General features: G+C 36.3%; 1 protein-coding gene across 4 annotated transcripts in view; it reads right to left on the bottom strand.

Moving 5' to 3' along the window:
- Positions 1 to 3,511: 3,511 nt before the first annotated feature.
- Positions 3,512 to 19,981, bottom strand: part of DCLK1 (doublecortin like kinase 1) — a 248,427-nt gene continuing 231,957 nt past the window's right edge. For 2 of the 4 annotated variants that reach the window (XM_027890903.1, XM_027890907.1), the window contains one exon: positions 3,516 to 12,396. In XM_027890903.1, coding sequence (XP_027746704.1) covers positions 12,232 to 12,396 — 165 coding nt within the window. In that variant the 3' untranslated portion in view covers positions 3,516 to 12,231. Of the gene's footprint in view, positions 12,408 to 19,981 lie in introns of all 4 variants that reach the window. The other 2 variants (XM_027890904.1, XM_027890906.1) reach the window with 2 other exon arrangements.

Genomic DNA, 19,981 nt, shown 5'->3' with positions numbered 1-19,981 from the left:
CCTCAGAAAATTTCAACCTATGGGAATTATGGTACCATCAACCTTGAGTCCAAACAGGAACCTACAAGTTTCTCTTCCAAGTATAACTACTATGAAGGCTAAAGGTTGACATTTTGAGGTCAACCACTGCATATTTTACACAAATTAGGCTACTGAGCACACTAATACATACAGTCAGTAAGTTTGCTACTTAACAGATCCATTTAGGTTAAATGGAAAAGACTGCAGAGAACAATGATCAATTTCTCCTGACATGAAAAATTTACTACAGACGAATTAGAAGAAAATACTATCATTAGATATCTACAGGTGTTTTCTCAGCAACAACAAAAACACCATCACAGTTCTCAAAAACAGAATGCAGAAAACCAAAATACTTTTCTGTCACACACTAGTGAGGGAAGTGTTCTTCACTGATGCATAGGAAACTGGACCTATATAGCGGGAAAAAAATCAAGGTTTTCTCCTCCTTCAGCAAATTGAAGGGACTACTACCGCAGGAATGCGATTGCTCATTTCTAGTGACATTTTAACCCATCACTTCAGTAAACAACCAAATTACTGTGCCATAGCAGCAGGATTATTGTCTACAACACACTTCCTCTCTTTGTGTTGATGTTGTCAATACAGGGCAAACCACTTGGTGGTGTCCACTGTGCTTTGCTTCCAGCTCTGTGGCTGCAAAGTCAGCAGGTGGAGAGGGCCTGTGGGGCTCTGCAGCCTTCAATAATTAAGTGTGCATTAAGAAACTAGTTTGAACAAATTTTTAACAAAAAGAATCGAGGCCAAAATACCTTCCTCAGTTGCAGTTTAATTTAGCATCACCTGGTCAAAAATGAGATATTTCATATTCTGAAGAAAAAACTGGAACTGACAAATTCATTACTTGATCAGGCTAATCTAGTAAATTAAGAGGTAATTCTGAAGAAATAATGAAAATTCTCTAGTGGCATTTTAATTAGGATTTTCTTTTCAGCTATTAAGAAAGAAGGATTATGGATGTGGCCAAGAGATATATTTTCAGGGTCAGTGAATTTATCTTTTCAGGTGTCTAACAGAAAAGAATAAACCGATTTCCCTCAGTGCAGGTAATTTGAGAAGCCTTGGACCAGATACGTCCTATTTTCACTATACTGCATAATTAAACTTGCTATATTTCAGACTTCAATATCTGCTCAAATACATGCAAATTCGTGGTTTTGATCAAAAATGCAGTAAACTCTCATAACAGACAACTGTCTCGGTACCAGAAGTTTAACTTTCTAGTTGTAATGTCATTTACTAAATTTGTTACCTGTGTATTTTGTCTCCTGTCTAGAGATTGTATGAAAGGACAACAATCTGGTGGGCATCCTGAAACATTATGGTATATTTACATGGCAATGGCACTTAAATAACAATACCAAATTCCATGTTACATAAAAGGAAATAAATAGTGAATTACCAAAATTTCTGTTCAAGTGATTTCTCTGCCTGGAGAGCAATCGGTCTGCAGTTTAGAATGAGCAGCTGGACGTAATATAGATCCTATCTCCCTTATCAGTCTATTGCCCAAACAGAAGAACCATGATAAGACTTGGATAGTTCTTTGATGTAATGCTACTAATATTTTCCCTTTTTTTTCAGTCCCATTTCCCTGAATATAACTGAATCAAGTAACAGAGGACAAGCTGGAGTTTTGAACATGTTTCCTGTTTAGAAAAATGAAAGCAAAACCCAAACCCAAACCCTGCTTTCCAGGGAAGACTTGGTTATGACTGTGTGCTACTGCTTTGCAAGCTGCCCACAGGGCTTCTGTTTGCTGCCCGATGGCTGCTGCCGCATTTACTGTCTGGCATGTGCTCACAGACAGTGCAGAGGCAACAAACCAGCACCAATAGCTGCATTCTTTAGTCCCTTTGCAGAAGCATGTCTTTTAATATTATCATGGATTCAAGTATCATTCAAAAAGAGGATTTCACCGGCTTTCACGTATCCAGACTAAATGGTATTTCAGGCATGAGCAGAAGCTGTTGCTGACTGTACAGTACAGAGGAGCCCATGGCTGTTGGCGTTTTCTGGCAGAGACCAGCAGTGGAAATGCTGGCACACAATAAGCAGGGGTTTATCTTTCTACCTCCACCATGACAAGTGGAAAACATGGCCCAGGCAGCACAGCTCTGAGGCAGAGCAAGAAGCTACAACCAGGGCAGCATCTAGTCTTGTTTTTCAGCAACTGCCTTTCCCATATTGAAAGTTAAGTGGCAACAAATAATAAAGCTCTATGTCGTCTATCATCCAGGAGCAATTGACTGCAAGATAGAGCCTCTGCATATCTTCCGTCTTTGTCCTTTAGAAAGCATTGGAAAAACCTAAAGCATGGAGGTAATTTGGAAACAATACATAATGTGTCCTTTTCACATATTTCCAGTTTTACTGAGTGTATGCAATGTTTAAACATAAATGATTGCGCCCCAACTTCCCCCAAGTCTTTCTTCTTTTATAATCACAATATTTCTTCACATCCTCCCACTCTTTCAGTTTGTTCAAAATAAAAATTCTTTGAAAGATCCAGATATAAAGACCGACAGTGTAGAACTTGATCCTGACAGACACAACACACACTTTTGAGTGTATTATGTAAGTCACCACTTCTGATGAAAGTAGTCCTGTCTTCCCACTGCAACAATCAATTTTTTTATACCCTTTTTGCTTGCATGCTGATGTATGGGAGCAGTAAATAGAACCAGGTAATTAACACAGGGTAAAGCTTTTAACTCCCCTAGAGCAGTTTCTCTGCCCTGTTTTACACATGGACATCCAGTATCTGCACCACACGAGAAAAGTGAATCGAAGGAAGGAGAAAGAAACAAATGGCCTGGAGGGACTGTAGGTGTCTGGAAGAGCAGAGGAGAAAGGGGTTGACAGTGAAGGTTTGTGAAGGATTATGGTCTTAACAAATCAGTAGCCTTCATTTCAGCATGCCAAAAACTTGTGCTGCCAGTCAGATGGAAGACAAACTTTTTGGGAAGACTAAGTCCAAAAGGGAAAGTACGTGCATATAACCTTGTTATCAGTTTATAATCCCTGTGTAAAAAAAAATAAAATATTCTAGACAGACATCTTCTGACAGACTCTTTAGTTCTGCAGTTATCTCCTGCATTAAGAAGCATTCCATGAACCAGCAGTTAAATAGAAACTATTAACCTGTAAAGGAGAGTAGGATAAAATACATGCTTTTATCAACATGGACCATTTGCTTAAGAGTTGGACTCAATGATCCTTGTGGGTCCCTTCCAACTCAGAATATTCTTTGATTCGTGATTTCTCTGGGAACATTTGGCTTGTGCCACAAATAAATAAAATGGCACTTTTCCTACCTTTCAGCATAAATAATCACAGAGCCCTGGTGGGATCTCATATTACTTGTAGCTCCTTACTTGTAGTTTTTATATTCCAGCACACTTGCTGGTAATGTATGAAGTACAATATTAAAACTAAATCAATTGTCAGAACAAATGAGAAAGTACAATGTATTATCCTCTGGCTTTTTATTGTATTTCTCCATTTATCTGTTAATTCCCCAAATCCAGCCATTTACAATGAAACCTCCAGTCATTAGTGGGATTTATCAGGCTTCCACAGTAAAAGAGTATTCACATTTCTCATGAGAATTCATATGTATAATGTTGTAGGGCACTAGATACAAAGCCTCTCAGTCCATTACTATATTTTATTTCCATATGCCTATCCAAACTCACCTCCTGTTCTGGGAAATTAACACATGAAGTGAGAATTTTCTGAATAATGACTTCCTTTTTTTATAACCATGCTCACTGAGACTCACTTTGGTGCAGAGGTTTATGTGGGAAAGCTGGGATGTGCCTGCATGACTAATTTTTCAAGCCTGTGCACAGCTTCTCAGGAATGCAGTTGGAACTAACCCCTTGGTGGCTTGCATGTGATGACTGAATTGAAATATATTGCAATGATTTTCTGTTCAAGAATCATGAAGTCATTAGAAGCTGAGACTAGAGATGAAGTACTAAGTGATTTTTCCTTTTCTATTCTATTACCTACTTAGAGCAAATACTTTTCAGAAAAGTAAGCAGTCACTTAAAAACTTAGCTCAAAAATTAAGATGATAATATCAGATCTCATTTCTGTTCCTTCACATTTGGAAAAATCCCATTTGGCTTCCCTCCTTATCTTCGCATGAATATATACCATATAGAAATTATTTAATTAGTACCTTGAAAATTAAAGATTCATCTATGCCATTCAAACCACATAGCAATTTCTAAGTTTCTTACTTTTCAAATGAAATGAAAATTTTTCTAAACTGGTATAATTTACAAATTTGTTTAAAGGCCACTACTTCCGTAGATGGTTTTTTAGTATGCATGAGAAAAGTGCAATTTAATTTCACACTGAAGTAATCCTTCAGCAATTTCCTTTCAGGCAGAATATAAAAGCTTATTATTAATTCCTTAACAAAATTAAAAATAGATTAACCTTGGACCAGTTAATTTTTTCCCCTACAGATAAGACACCAAAGATCAGTACAAATGGCAAGTGATAAATTGGCCTCTTAGAATTATTCCGAAGTCATCCTCCTCCCTTCTTTTTCACATCAACTCCTCTGGAAATGCCTCTCCTGAAGTGCTTCTTGTTTTAGCATCAGTCAGTCAATTTGATTCCTCTCTTCCTTTAATATCAATGTAAAAGTTGTCAAGATCTAATGTTATCTACCTTAAATTCTAACTCTCTATTACAGTGAAGCAATTTCACAAAGACTAAACCTAGTTAAGATTAATGATAAACACAAAATTGCCAGAAGTTCATATTTAAAATGCTTATTTGCCTTTTCCTACATGCTTGGATTTTCAGAAGAGGAAAAAAAGTGTGTCATTCTCCTTTGCAAGACACAACACCAGGAATTCCCTTGAACATTGTATTTATACCTTACAAATAATCCTCTCTTTGAATTTACCAATATCTATCTTTCCAATTCTCAAACTCTCATCGTATGATGGGCAGCAGATTCAATAGCTGTGGGCATTCTGTTAGAAAAGAAAACAAATTTATAGGCGCTTTTATTCATATCAGACCCTTCTGGTCTTAATTAGCAAGTTTGAATCATTCCAGGCACCTAACGGAGAAGAGTAGGTCAAAAAAAATAATTGCCTCTGAACAGCAATGGTGGTATTGGTAATAGAAATAGCAATAATAGCAGCAGCAGTAATAGCCATGGAAGTAACGTCAGCTCTTCCTAAGACTAACTTGAGACAAGTAAGCTAAGCTTCTTTTTCATCACTGTGTTTTCTTTTTCCAGACACCTAAAATTAGATGTGTTTGAATAACCCCCATCAATAACTTTAAAATCTGCTAGATATGTAGAAATAAAGGTATCTTTAGGCTTTCTGATTCCAGAATCTTCCTACAAATGGACACACATATGAGGATGTATAAGAAACACCTCAAGAGGCAAGTTTCTCGTGAATGGATCAAGTTGCACCTAAAAATCAATTGGAGTTTCTTGGTTCTGATGGTTCTATTGAACAAGCTCTCAAAAATCTGTCTGATTGTTGGTTGGAAACCATCTTTCAAAGGTCAGTCTACATTTGTCATGGCTAATCACTTCTTATACGTTTTTTCTAGCTCTATCATTTGGCGTGAACAGTTATTTTCCCCACTCAATATTTACACATGGTTTGACAAGATGTGCAGCACTGTAAGCGGGTGCCTAGAAAATGGCACAACTCCATCCTCTGTCCCCTGTGTACTTAGATACAGAGAATATTTGTGGACATGACTGAGCACAGCGGTTTATCACTCAAGTCAATTACTAAGAAGGATTAGGAAGACATCTCCATTATAGGTGGGTCAATCCACAAATTCTTTATTTCATGGATACGTTGTCCCTTCCTCTGGCCTCTGCTGCAAAAAACTGCAGGCAACATGAAGCCTCAATAGAGCAACTCAGTTCTTACTGAAGCCATTTGGCATGGGCTATCCAAGTATACATGCAGACAATTATAAAATGCATAGACGTCACTTTTTGAAAGCTGTCATTTCCCAAAGGACCCACTGAGGTAGAAGCGTGCTGCAGAGTTGCTATTAAAAACAATTAATTTGCAGCCATTTTTAAAACACCTAATTTCCCCACTAGCCTGTATGCAACACTACTTCAAATAGCTACACACGGTCTCATTTAGTGAATATATGAGGAAGAAGAGGTCTGCATTATGTTTGCTAAAAGAACTAGGATTTCAATTCCATCTGCCACTGGGTGTGTTTGATTTGTGTATTAATTATTCCTGTTTGTAGCTGTAAATTCGCTCCAGCTTAGTTTGTGATTAGCTCCGTGCATGAATTCACTACACTGTGTGGCTCCCTTGCACTTTTATGGTTTTCAAATGATTCCATACTTATGCTTTTTAAATTGCTTCTAATACCCCTCTTATTCAGTGTGAGCTTTCAACTCTGTCTTATTGAGACCAATTTTTTTCCCTTAAGAGAAAACATGTCCCTTTGATTCTTCCCTTTGCGGACCCTTTTTGCTGATGCCTTGTCAGCTTTGTCCATGGTGCTACTATAAAACATGGAACAAAACTGCTTCTTTACCCAATCTTATAGGGAAATTCAGCATAATTCACATTTAGCATTTTCTACGTGGAATGAGTTAAACTAATGGGTTTAGGAATTACATAAACACTCAGTGGGGTGTATACATACCCATTACTGTGCAAACTTTAAATGCTTGTCACGTCAAAATAAAACTCTCCCACATGTGGAACATTTTTGCTCTTTATCACTGAGTTTTCTCCCTCGTTTTAAAAATGCCCAAAAGTTCTGAGCTGTCACCTTTGTAGTTAAAACCTGCAAGATATGCTTGAAAACGTAACTCATCTGAAACGAGCTGCATAAAACCCACCTTTGTGTCTGCGAATGTTTGTGTACACTTAGAAAATAAATGTTGAAGAGGTCAAGTTGATTTCTCTCATATTTTAGGAAAAGAATCACTCTGAGTTGAAAAATTGTATGCCAAGTTTCTGCCTGAAGCAGATTTTTACAATCAAATTAAAAACCTTTGAGACTAAGAGTTTATAATGGAAATACTAACACAGCCCTAACCATGGCAGCACTAGCAAGCACTGCAATAATATTAGGAAAGCTCTCTCTGCCCACAATCTAAACTAAATAAAAAAGATGCCATTTTCTAACATATACCCCAGGCTAGCAAATAACAATGATTTAATGTACTTGCCCTGTGGTAATATAGTAGCACTGCAAACCTCAGAGCCAATTTTTCTTTTCTTTTCTTTATTTTTTTCTTTTCAAGCATATATGCCCCATAGGGAAAGGATTGCAATTTAGCTCTTATTTGTGGATATATCGCTTTCATTTCAACAATTCTTGAAAGCCTTTCTTCTGTCACATGCTACTGTGTGCGAGCACCCAACTGAATAAAGACCCACCAGGCTTTTTCAGGAGTTTATTCACAGGTTTGGCTTTCCTTATTGTAGTATGCACCACATTTAAATTAGATGAGGGCTACTGTAACGCAATAACATTGTCAATGACTGGAATCTCACTTTCCCCTCTAACAGTCTGAAGCAAATTAATGTATTGGTTGTTCTTTAACAAGTAAACAGTTTCTGCTACAATGTCAAGGAAAAAGAATGTGTTCATTAATATGAACAATCTTCATCTACAAAGATGATTTACACAATGCATGTAATGAGATAGCTTTCCCCTAACTAGTACACTACCAAACTGAAAAGCTGATTCTTAGGACTTTCTTGAAATTACAATATTGTTTGTTTACCAATAAGAAAGACAGTCTCAGTCACCTATGCCACCACTGTAAGCTCTATAGTAAGTAATTAAAAAAAGAGAGATTTCTGGAATCACTTGTGGAATTAATAAAATTGATAACTACAGACTTACACTGCATCAATGATACATATTATTCCTGTGATAAATTGAGCTAAAAATAAGATTAATTTGGTTATAGAAATTCCTTAAACAACAACACTTAAATTATTTCAAACTTGAAATTTTTCAAGAATTTTCTGAAAAAATCAGCAAACACCGGCTAAAAAAGCAAAGCAGTTTGGATACACCAATGTAATCAGCATGCCTAGTGCTTTTCTATTAACCCTCTGAGTAGAACCATAATATTCTGGATTTTTTGTATAATAATGCTATGAATATTGTAACTTACAGAAATACTAATTTATACATCCTGGCTTAATAAATCATGTTCTAAATATATTTAGGCTAGGCCCATCATCTTGTGAGTGATTAATCCATCCTAGAATTATAATTATCCATTAGAGAAGCCAGTCTCTAGCATCTATAAGGCAAATTTAGATTATTGCCCTAGATTAGGTACTTAACTCCTAGATGGATGAAATTAGATAAAACAACTCCCAGCTCACCACCATTCAACTAATCCTGTGCTATCAGTACTGTATTTTCACATCAAAATTTGCTTACCGCATCTAAGCTCACTAGAATATTGCACTTAGGTTGAAGTCCATGTTATCCCTGCTCATATTTATTTGAGAGGTATTAAGCTAGAAGTGATCCTGGTCTACTTTCCTGTTAATACTAAGATCAGACTGTCAGGCATCTCCAGAGATGAAACATTAGATGACCTGAATCACCCTTTGGAAGTGTTCCTCTCCATCTCCTTGGTGATAGATGGTGCCTACCACAACTGCCATCCGTCTCTGTTAACTACACAGGCTTGGTGGGAGGAAGTTGGCCTTGTATACATAATAAGCATTTAAAAAAGCAATTGTTGTCACATTTAGCAGCAATACAATGCTTAAAAATTTAAAAGGGAAATGAAGAGAGAAGTCAGAAGGACTGGTGCATATTAGAGTAAAATGACCCCAGTGTGCTATGTGCTCTCCCAGATTATCACATTAGAAATAGTGTATTATGTTTGATTTCTTTTTTTCATTGGTGTTTCAAATATTTTTTTGGGCCACATATTCTGTCTTCACTTACCCTCAGGAATTCAGAGGTTAGATTGAAAAAAAGGGTAGTCACTGCCAAACAAGCCTAAGCCATTATTACTTCCATGAAACCATACGTACATATACACACATATATATATATGGCTATATTAAAAAATATATATGGGTATATGGATATATTTAAACCCATGATTGCAAAGTCCTTTAAAACAGTTCAAATATTCAGATACCTTTTCTTGAAGCCTTAAATAAGCTATCAACATTTTGAAACCCAGTCCCTCACAGACCTGAAAATAACTTTAAAAATATTTTTATAGTTATGTTCATAAAACATGAACTAAAGATCAGAAACATATAAAATGTTGGGTATGAGTAGGATTTTCAGGATCTAGGATTTTTTTTTACATGCATTTTAAGTAGTACAAGATGGTCTAAGATGAAGGAGCCAAACATCTTATTTTAATGATAATCCTGTATTCCAAAGCAAAGCATAGGTGATAGGAAAATGCCAGATGGCCTTTTTTGAATAATATTTCTCCTGCATAAGGTGAAGCATATTTTTATTTTTTTTTCTCCTGACTTCCCTCTCTAATTAAGAAGAATGAACATCATCCTTTGCTTTAAGACTGCCAAATTTTCACAATAGTCAAGGAGCATGTGGTATTAATGGACGCTTTTTTATTACCACATGTATGTCTTGCATTACATGGCTGAACTGTATCTCTTCTAAAGGGAAGGCTGTGATATAATGTGGGAAGACCAGAGCTGGAAAAACCTGTGCCAGATCCTGACCTACTGTAAATTAGTGTAGGTAAGTGGCAAGGAAGGCTTCACCTTGTCTGAGAGTTTGATTCTACGGAAAAATAATCCCTGTCCTATCCAAATGTTACCTAATTACAACCATCAACATAATAATGGCGGTGGTTGTGCCCCATTTACTGAGCATCTTCCCTCTTCAGTGTGACTAGGGTTGGATAGTCATAGTCAAGGATCTGACACAGATGCCAAAACCTAAAATCTTAGGGCATTTGTATGGCAGTTCCTTAGTCCCTTCACCTTCTACCCCAGTGGAATTCTCCAACAAGGTGCTTATTTGCTTCACTTGAGTGAAAATGTTGTTACTCAGGTTCCAGACAGAGTAACTGAGACCATGCACAGGCCTTCTGCCCTTGGACATACATTCAGAGATCAGTTTCCCGATGACTTAGATGACTTTCCACTAAACTCATAATCTGAAACTTGGTGTCTGATGTAAGCTTCCACAAGCAGTTCCTTCTACTGTCAATGTAGTGAAACCAATAGGTTAATCAAAACATGAGTCCTGCCTAGAATGCATGCCCATGGCAGGTGAGATGAATCAAACCTGGAATGTTCATCTCTCTGTATTACCAACGAAGCCTGGAGAACTAGTTTGAACTAAGCATCTCACTTCTAGATTTTTAGTATTGGGTGAATTAAGAAAAAAAAAAAAAGTTAACTACTTGTACCACTTGTGTGAAGGTTCACAAGATGAAATTCCTGTGTTTAAAATATTCCAAGTTTTTAATATATAAATTTTCATGTCTGAGGTAATGAAAGATGCATTTTGTAGGACGGAAAAACAGAATTCCAGTGTTTCTTGAAATACAGTTCAACTTCCAACTAGATAGTTCCAACTAGAAGTGCAAAAGGGCTTTACACTAGCTCCAACAAGTTGCAGGTACACATTTGCTGCCATATGGACAGCTCCATGAGCAAACACAACTCAGAATGGGAACAATACTGTGAGCAACTAGCCTTGTTCCTGCAAAATTTATTTATGCTTCCCAGAAAAAACAGAAAAACTGCATATCATTTTGGGTAGCATATTGGTACTTTGAGCTGTATGATATGAAAGGAAGAAAGAAAGAGAGAGAGGAAACCACATTTATGTGACTTTAAAAAAAACACTATGAGAAAACTTTAACTTTAGAGGAGAAAAGTTCCATTTTATATGAGTAATAAGAGCAACTATAAATTTCACCATGTTATTTTTTATTTTAGGACATGATTTTGAAAGTTGACTTTTTCATTCAAGTGAAATTTTGAGCCATGTAATTTATTTCTTTTTCAAGTTATCACATCTGAAGCAAAAGTCTACACAGTGTAGTATTTTTATAGAAGCCAACTTTAGGATAATGGTCAAATAAAAAGCTATAATGCTGTGTTGAGGTTTTAACAAACTAGAAATATATATACTCTGTGTAAATGCTCATTTTATTAAATATTACAAATAGAACTGGTGAATCATTTTTAGTTTCTCCATTCTAACACAAAACTTCCGCTAATTCAGTTTAGGGTTTACATATATATTAAATGAGTTGTATTTTCCCTGATTTAGAAGTACTCTAGCTATTTTAAGTGTAGTTCTTCCATTCATCAATGTTAATCCTTTAAAATGACTGCTGGAATAGCCAGGTTGTGCTGAGAGGATGCCTGCACATTTCTGAATGTGACACAAAGGAACCAGGAACTTCTCAACTAGATCATTACATACTATTACATGACAGAACGTGTCCTCAAGCCACTTTCCAAGACTCGACATTGTCATTAGGAGCAAACTATATGGAAGCAACCTTTTGTGGCCATCATCATGTCATCTTCTGTAAACCATGAAGATGTCCTAAACTGAATTTCCCATTTAGCCTGCATAATGTCTTCCAATGACAGTCACTCCCTGTGGAAGTATGATGCAGACTTAGAATGAGCTGCTCAAGAAGATACCAATTGTTTAATTTTATTTTCATTTTTAAGCCTATATCTGTAACTCCTAAACAATAGTACATTTGATATATTTTTTGGCCAAAAACTGGCAAGGAACTTCAGGATACTATAAAAGATATGTGCGTATAAAAGCAAAAAAGCCAGAATAAAACCCTAATGTGGGTTGTCAAAATTTAAGCTGATCGTTTACTCAGAGGGTTAACATGTGCTAAAATTACATACTGCAGTTCCTAGCTCCACTGATGAAAACATTCACTGCTTCTATCTTTAAATAAAAAAGCAAAATAGCCTTAACCCTTTGAGGATCATATTAGCAGCAAGTTGCAATCTAAACAGAGAACAAGTATTTCAATCAATTAGGAAATTATTCTTACAAAGATTCTGTGAGCACCCTTTTGTGTTCTACCATCCCAGCGTATACTGCTGGATATATCAGTTGTAATCATTCCACACAGGTCTGAAGAAGTTTCAGGGTCTCAAAGGGTTAAAGCCAAGACTTTTGAGTAAAAGTGTTTTATTAAAAGGGTGAGTTAGGTGAGCGAACAGTCTCAGATGAACTTGGTGAATAATCTTCCGATTCGGAGTTGAGTTCAGGTGGAGCTTGCTGTGCCTTATAACGTCCCCTCACATCCTGGTTGCGTCTTCGTCGGAAAACCTGCCTCTCCTTATCAAGAGCGGTGGTCTGGCAGGGGCATAAAATAAGAATAAATGAAATTAGGCCGTGTGTGAAACGCAAAGGTAATGAAAACCATGAGTTTTTATGTGGCCTGCAAATACCAGGGATAATAAATGTTCAGACTAAATTAAACCTCTTTTGTCTCAGTCAGGTCTGAAAGGTTGAGCCCACAACACAGCTAAATGCTTTAAAAAGTGCATTTCCCAAACCTTAAGAGGTAGTGTGACATCATCAAGCAGATACAGTGCCATATATATGAATGCCATATGTTCTACTTCTGGATGCTATTAATTTCATCCTTTAACAGATTCAAATTTCAAGCCAAATACCAACTGACCTTCCCCCACCCTTCTCAAAGTATAAATCTGTTTCTACAGGCAAGGCAGAGATGTACGCTTGTCTTTGATTTGACCTAATGAAGGCTGATGCACACTCACCCGTGTTCAAGTCAGTGCAATCATCTAACAAAGATGGATTGTGATGAAGTTGTCAGACAAGAGAGAAAAACAAACACCAAAGGGAGCTAGCCCAGCTCCCTGACACATCATGCTGCTCAATGGATGTTCTTAGGGAGAACGCTGAAGAGCTGTGACGGAAAGACCTGTTTAGCCTGACCATGCTGTCTCTTCCTGTTAACCAAGGTTCTACCAAGTTAAATACTCTGCTAATTTTATCTATGTCTATATAAGGTATCTAGGAATGGAAAAAAAAGATCGTTTACTTGATGGGTTTTACTTTTTGATCATTCTGCCACTATTAAGAACCCAAGTCTTAATACGATAGTTATAACTTCTAGCTACATTCTTTCTTCTGCTTTTCTGGCACATTTACAAGGTGAATATGTAACCCAAGTAAGGTCAGCCCTAGTCTAACTAACAATTTCAAGCATGGGACAGGATTTTGCTGTTTTCTTGATTATGGGATATTAGACTGCAGTCCCTGAAATCACTGTAAAACTGTAAATTCAACAGGATGGCCTTGATTCAGCAAGAACGCTCTGACACATGGTTAGCTGCCTTTTGAGGCAGGGTTACCTTCTTAAATCATGACCTTTGACTGTTTTGGAAAAAGCAAAATGGGAAAAGGCAGGTGTCTAGTAAGATGACATACAAAATGCAACCAAGTATCAAATCATGGTACTGGAGGCAAAGATAACTTTGAAAAATGAATAGGTTTCACTGATAAGGCTCGTAAATTTGTCCCGATAATAAAAACCTATTTAAAAGATTGCAGTCAAAAGATTATTCTACTTCAAAGGATTTATTGTGTTCTCTTGAGATATGCATGACCAATTTCTCTAGAACATTTACCAAGTTACGATGTGAGTCTTGTAGGAGAGCAGAGATATTTTTATAGCTAACATATCTGAGAATAAAATGAAAACTAAATCCATCATAACGGTGCAGAATAGCATTATAGCAATCCACACTTTCAAATAATGCAACCAGCATTCAACAATGATGTAACAGAGACAGAAGGATGGGCAGGAGTACGGAACTACTATAGCAAAAGGATTTAGTTAGGTTAAATTAATAAACTACTATTTTTGTGTCTAGAATCTATAAAGCACTACTATAAAAGGGTAAAATAATAAACTTTGTTAAGTTCATCTCCATATTTTAAATAATAATTGCTACAAAATCCAACACTTTTCATCTGCCAAACATTTCTTTCTTTTCTGCTTATCTTTTGGTTAAGAGTATCAGTATTTTCAATGCCTTCTACATTTCTTAGCCTTGAACCAATTCAGTTTTTGATTATTTTTAATGTGAAACAGAAGACTACCTAGATCATTTACACACAGTGAATATACTGCATACAGTATGTAATTCTGTGTGAAAATTGAAAAGAATGGCATGTATTACCACTCTATAAAATACAGATTTCCATTTAAAATATTTTTTTTTTAATGCTTACAGGAAATAAGCATTTACTTAAAGTTTAAGCCACATCACATCATCCTGTGGAAATAGATATTCTCCCCTGAGACTTTAAACATTTCTGGTTGAATAAATAAAAATAATTGTATTAAATTCAAAATTTATTTTTAAAACCTGCTATATGAGAATGACCAATGTATACGTAAAATCTGAAGATATTTAAAATTCTTCAGTTACACTGAAGAAAATGTATAAGAAAATTTTTTTGAAATTTAGCCTAGAATATTGCTTTTTAAAAAGGACAAAAATGACGAAACGTCAGGACATCTTTTTAAAGATGTCTTTAAACAGCCCCAAGATATTAGTTTTCCACTATTGTTGGGAAAGCTTTAGAGACTTTGCTTTAAACCTATTTGTTTAAATATACATAAAGGTGCTCCCTTGCTTAATAATAAAAAATGTCAAGCAAAATAACCCTGATGGTCTCACCTAATCTAGCACCTTATGCTGCTGTAGTTGGTAGGACCAAGTATTTCTGGCTTCCTAATCCTTCAGAAACTTCCTGAGATATTTTTTGACTGTGTTTTCATTTTTACCCAAAGTTTCCCCTGCATTTGATCTAATTTGATCTAATTGTAAACAGGCATTACTTGTATGCCCCTTTGTAAAGGGACATTATTGCGGTTACTCTCCTGGGTTGAGAGACATTCAGAGCCTTTCTCACCCAAAGAGCTTATTAAATAAAAATGTATAAAATCACAGAGAGGCAAAGTCAGTATTTATGTAGTGAAAGCAAAACCACACAGGTCATACTCTAATGTTTAGTGTTTAACATGTCAGAACTACTAAATGGGACACTTCTGGCCACAGACAGAGTGCTCAGGCCCTATAGAACTTTCAGTAACAGGCTTATTTTGCCCAGCATTAAAAGTAAGTTTGACCCTTCCCATGTCTAATACACTGCTGGATGGTATTGCCACTCGGCATTCTGCACAGGTCAAATTTTTCATTTAATGCTGTTACAGTTGTTTTTTACCTCCAAAGAATTTCAAAATACGACAGACCAAGCCTTTAGAATGCAGAGAAGATGGTAAGATAGATACATACATTTGAGCATTTCTCAGATTTCTCAGAGCATTTCTCAGAATATTCTGAGTTGGAAGGGACTTACAAATCCAACTCTCTTAAGTGAATAGCCCATACAGGAATCGAACTTATTGACTGCATGTGCTTTGTAAGTGCAGTTTTCGCCTACTGTACTCTCTTGTGCATGTGGGGATATTCCAAAAATCAGCTTTGTTATTATCATCGATGTTCTTGTAACAAGGCCTCTTATACACATTACCTTGGTTTAACAGATGTATTCTTTCACCTGCTGTTCATCTGGTGGTTTGCTGGTGCATGAACCAGTACACTATGGATTTCCAGGGCACTTCTACTTCAAGCTACTCTTTCAATAAATAATAAGAGGATCTGAAGTGCACTTACGCTTCACAGGTCTGCAAAACCCAGATTTCCATTGTAACATTTTGATGTTTTATTTTTCCTGACTTGAGGTTACAGAGTGAGAACTTTGAGCACTGTACGATTGTAATGGCAACTAAAATGTAAGGATAGCATTCTTATTCAAGATAGGCAGCTATTCTTGTGCAATCCATATGAGGAGAGGTAGAGTTTCTTACTCAGCAGCAGAGTGGATTGCCTCTAATAGTTTGGTGCTGCTGGGTCTGAAGTATTTCATCAAGAACTAATGTATTTTGTATCAACATTTAGTAATCCTGACACTCACTACCAAATGGTTAACAAGCCATTTTTGGAAATGCATTTCATTTGAAGTAACAGAGCATTATTTTAAAATAGTTGTTTCTGTCACCTATATACTAAGGTGCAGTTAGCATTTTTCCAGGATTTTTTTTTTTTTTTTAAGGAGTGTCTTTATCCTGATTTCTACCACTTGATGTTACAGGAATCCTGAACCATGAAAATTCTTTTTTTATTATTTTGAAAACACTGAACTGTGTGCTTATGAACAGATATTAAAAAAACTACAGCTCCTTTGATATATGTGTTGGATTTGCAGCAGGAAGAGCCTTATTTTAGCTGTGGGCTGATATTTTCTGTCAGGTCAGTAATTACTGAATTAGAGTAACTGCATTTTATGAAAGTGAGCAGTGACTGTTACTCTTTTCACTTGTCTTAATTTACTGCTGGCCACCAAATATAGATATATATTAGTTTCATTAATAAAAGAACATTATTGTGCATTTTGCCTCTTAGTCCATCCATTATTCATACCAGGCAGGAGACTAAACTGGGGATGCAGCTGTTCATGCATTAATCTAAGAAACCCTTCCTTTCACTTGCTTTTATTCTGCTGGAACATATTTGCAATTTGTTAGCAATTTCCATGATGTTTTGTTTAGTGTGCGGAATTACATGAACATATGCATTGAAACACTAGTATTTGTCTTCCAACACATTCTTTTATATACATGTGTGTGTGTGCACAAATTGAAATGTTCACACCTAGATAAGTTTATCTTATTTCCTTAAACTTCTAACTAGTGACCTCTATACACTGAGATACATAATGTCAGGTTTCCTTACTGTAAAAATGACCATTAAACATTGCTTATGGCACAAGCCAGGCAGTCCTTCAGTCTCATCTTTTTTTTTTTTTAATTTCTTTTCCATGGGTTTCTCAGGATATATATATATATATATATATAAATAAATAATATATATATATATGTGTGTGATTGATTCATGAATCAAGACACTTTTTTGAGAATACTTCAAACTTAGCGATGCACCTCAGTCCAGGAATGAGACACTCATGTTATTTTTACTCCCTCAGGCACAAGGTATAGCTAAGTCAAGTTACACGGTGATTTGGAGACGTGCAAATGACCACATCGAGGGGATAAATTAATCGAGTGGATTTGAACCTAGACCTCCAAATACATAAGGCCAGTGCTTTCGCACACCATGTAACTTCTGAAATGATATTTAGCTAAAATGAAAGTAAAACAGAAAGAAAACCAAATCAATTTGATATATGGTTAGTATTGTATTGGTGAGTGAACACAAAGACAAGTATTCTACAGACATAACTGCTGAATCCATATTGCTGTATTTAAGTTTGTGTTTACTCTTTGACATCCTCCATTTTTAGAGACACAATTCCTCAGCTGGTTTCAATTACACGTGAAAGAGACTCAGCGCCAAGTTGTTTGCATGAGTGAATTTTGTTTAAAGTTTGTAAATCAGTTGTGGTTTTTCTAGTCAAGGAGCAGGAAAAGAGATTTTAAATGATTTTAGATATTTGCCTGTATTTACCAATGTTCAGTTTAAATAGGGTTTTATGGTATTAAAAATGGCACTTTACACACAGCAAGCCTAATTCCCAACTTCCTTGTCCCATCATCAAGACGTCTGGCTGTAACTTTTGACTTGAAAGTGTATTGTATCCACCTGGGACAGGTGTAAGTAACTCAACAGATGCAAAGTAATGTGAATTAGGAACCAAACACGGAAGATGGAACTCTGGGTTTGCAAATGAGCTATTCAGATACATTTTTTAACTGTGACAGTGAGACCTGTATTTTAAAAATCCAGTATTTTATGAATTCAATATTGACTGGATTGATGATTTTCTTAAGCATCCAATGCAATTCATCTCCTTTCTATTATCATTACATAGATAGATCATTAATGACTTTCTCATATATTTCCTGGGTTTTATTTTTGCTCATTTAGCTTTTCTACAATGTCTGTGAATATATAGAAAATAACATACCCTAACATTTTATTCTGATCTTATATATAATGTTACATATACTAATATTTTCTACTAATATTTTATGTTAGATACAATCATTCTGGTATTCCCTTCATATTCTGAATCAGCCCAAACTTCAGAGCTTTAACTGGGACCTCCAGGTCTTGTCCCCTAATGATGCTGCTTTGGCCTTTTCTGCACCTTAATTGCAGGGCTGATGTCCCAACATCATTAGCTGGGTTGCTTTTAAAATGTGTATTACCGTGGAGTCCAAATGATTTTACTGATTTGTCCTCGGTTTTTCCTGATCTTCATATTCAAGGAACCATCTAAAATCTAAAAGGCACTATAGCTCATACCTGTTACAATAACTGCTACTGTACATAAGGTTTCTTCTATTTTAGTACCTCGAAAAAATCATGTCACTTCTGTACATATTATCCTACTGAAAGGGAATAAAAGTATGCAGAATGAGTGATCAGAAAACTAGGATTCTGAAGGACTTTGAAAAGGAAAATCTTCTAGGTAGAGGAAGGTTTTCAGGTTATTGAAGGAGGAAATAGTGCCATTTAAAAAGTATTTTAGAAAACTGCTAGAAACTAGGGATGAAAACAAAAAGAAGAGTGCAGAAGAAACCTATAGTTAAAACTAACAAAGGGAGCATTACATTTTTCTTGGTACCTACTTTAATTTTTTTGCTCTACTTGTGAATTCAGGTTAATTTTCATAGGCCTGTGATGAAGTATCTGTTTTGTAGATGGGAACTGATGAACCTTTTCATATGCTTTGCATCTGCACTACTAAAAAGTAAACACTTTCTACATAGAAATGGTTTTATTTAGGCTAAAATGCTGGTCACCAGAGCAGTTGCATATTTCTGGGAGAGGAGAGAGGCCCAAACACACAGCAGTGCTTGGTCAGAGGTATCCCCTCGGAGCGGATTTCCTAATTAAACATCTACGCCTAGAAGTTCTGCTCTCCCAATTTGCCTTTCCACACTAGGTGCTCAGTTTAGAAAGCCCTAATTATAAACATTGTTGTTACTGCCCCCAGCTGGAAAACAGAGCAGTTTATGTATGAATAAGAGAGATTATCGCCCATCTGCTCCAGCCCATTATTCAAGGATGTGTCATTTTGTATGCTGATGGCCATGCAATGCTTTAGTCAAATGGCCTTTTTTTTTTTTTTTTAATAGCTTTATTTATTTACCAAGTTGCAGAATTAGACCCTTCCCCCCAACATCCTCAAAATGCATATGGTTTGTTTCAAAACCTGGGCTAAGCAGTTAAACTGAGTCAAGGCCAATCTGAGGAGATGCTCAGTTTTCTCATAGACTCCTTTTCTGGTGGTCTGCTCCTCCTGAAGGTGGAGTTGTAAAAGATCAAAACATTATGTATAGCAAACAGGAAGATAAACAGAGCTCATGTGAGCTTCCCCCACTTCACAGAGGAGGCACTGAATTTGCAACTCTTTGTCAAAATTCTGCTTACACAAAACGCTATCTTTCCTTCTTAAGCAGATAAGAAAAATTCCTCTAATGCTATGAAACACACACAGAGCTGAAACTGGGCACTCAGGCCCCATTCATCCCTTCTTCAAACCAAGGACCACAGATGCTGGGCAGCCATCAGGGCTGGAACCTATGAAGCATGATGCCAAGTGACAGGACAGATCAAGCAGGTTTTGCTGTGCCCTCACAGGTCATGGTAGGTTTATAGCCACTACCACAAGTGCAATAGGCTGGAATTAGATGAATTACAGGTACTGCTGCACACTCCGAGACTTGGAGTGAAAGTCTTTCTCAATTTTTGCTAGCCAGCGTTCAAATGGATTGGAACTATTTTTCTACTTTTGGCCTGAAAAAATAGGCTTAGTTTTGGTTTGGGGTTTGTTTTTTTTTTTTTTTTTTCTTTCCCCAGAACATCCATAT

This window comes from Empidonax traillii, unplaced genomic scaffold (assembly GCF_003031625.1).
Source record: "Empidonax traillii isolate 1590-97213 ecotype Southwest subspecies unplaced genomic scaffold, ASM303162v1 scaffold302:size813347, whole genome shotgun sequence".
Taxonomy (NCBI): Eukaryota; Metazoa; Chordata; class Aves; order Passeriformes; family Tyrannidae; genus Empidonax; species Empidonax traillii.
This window is presented reverse-complemented; position numbering and strand designations above follow the sequence as displayed.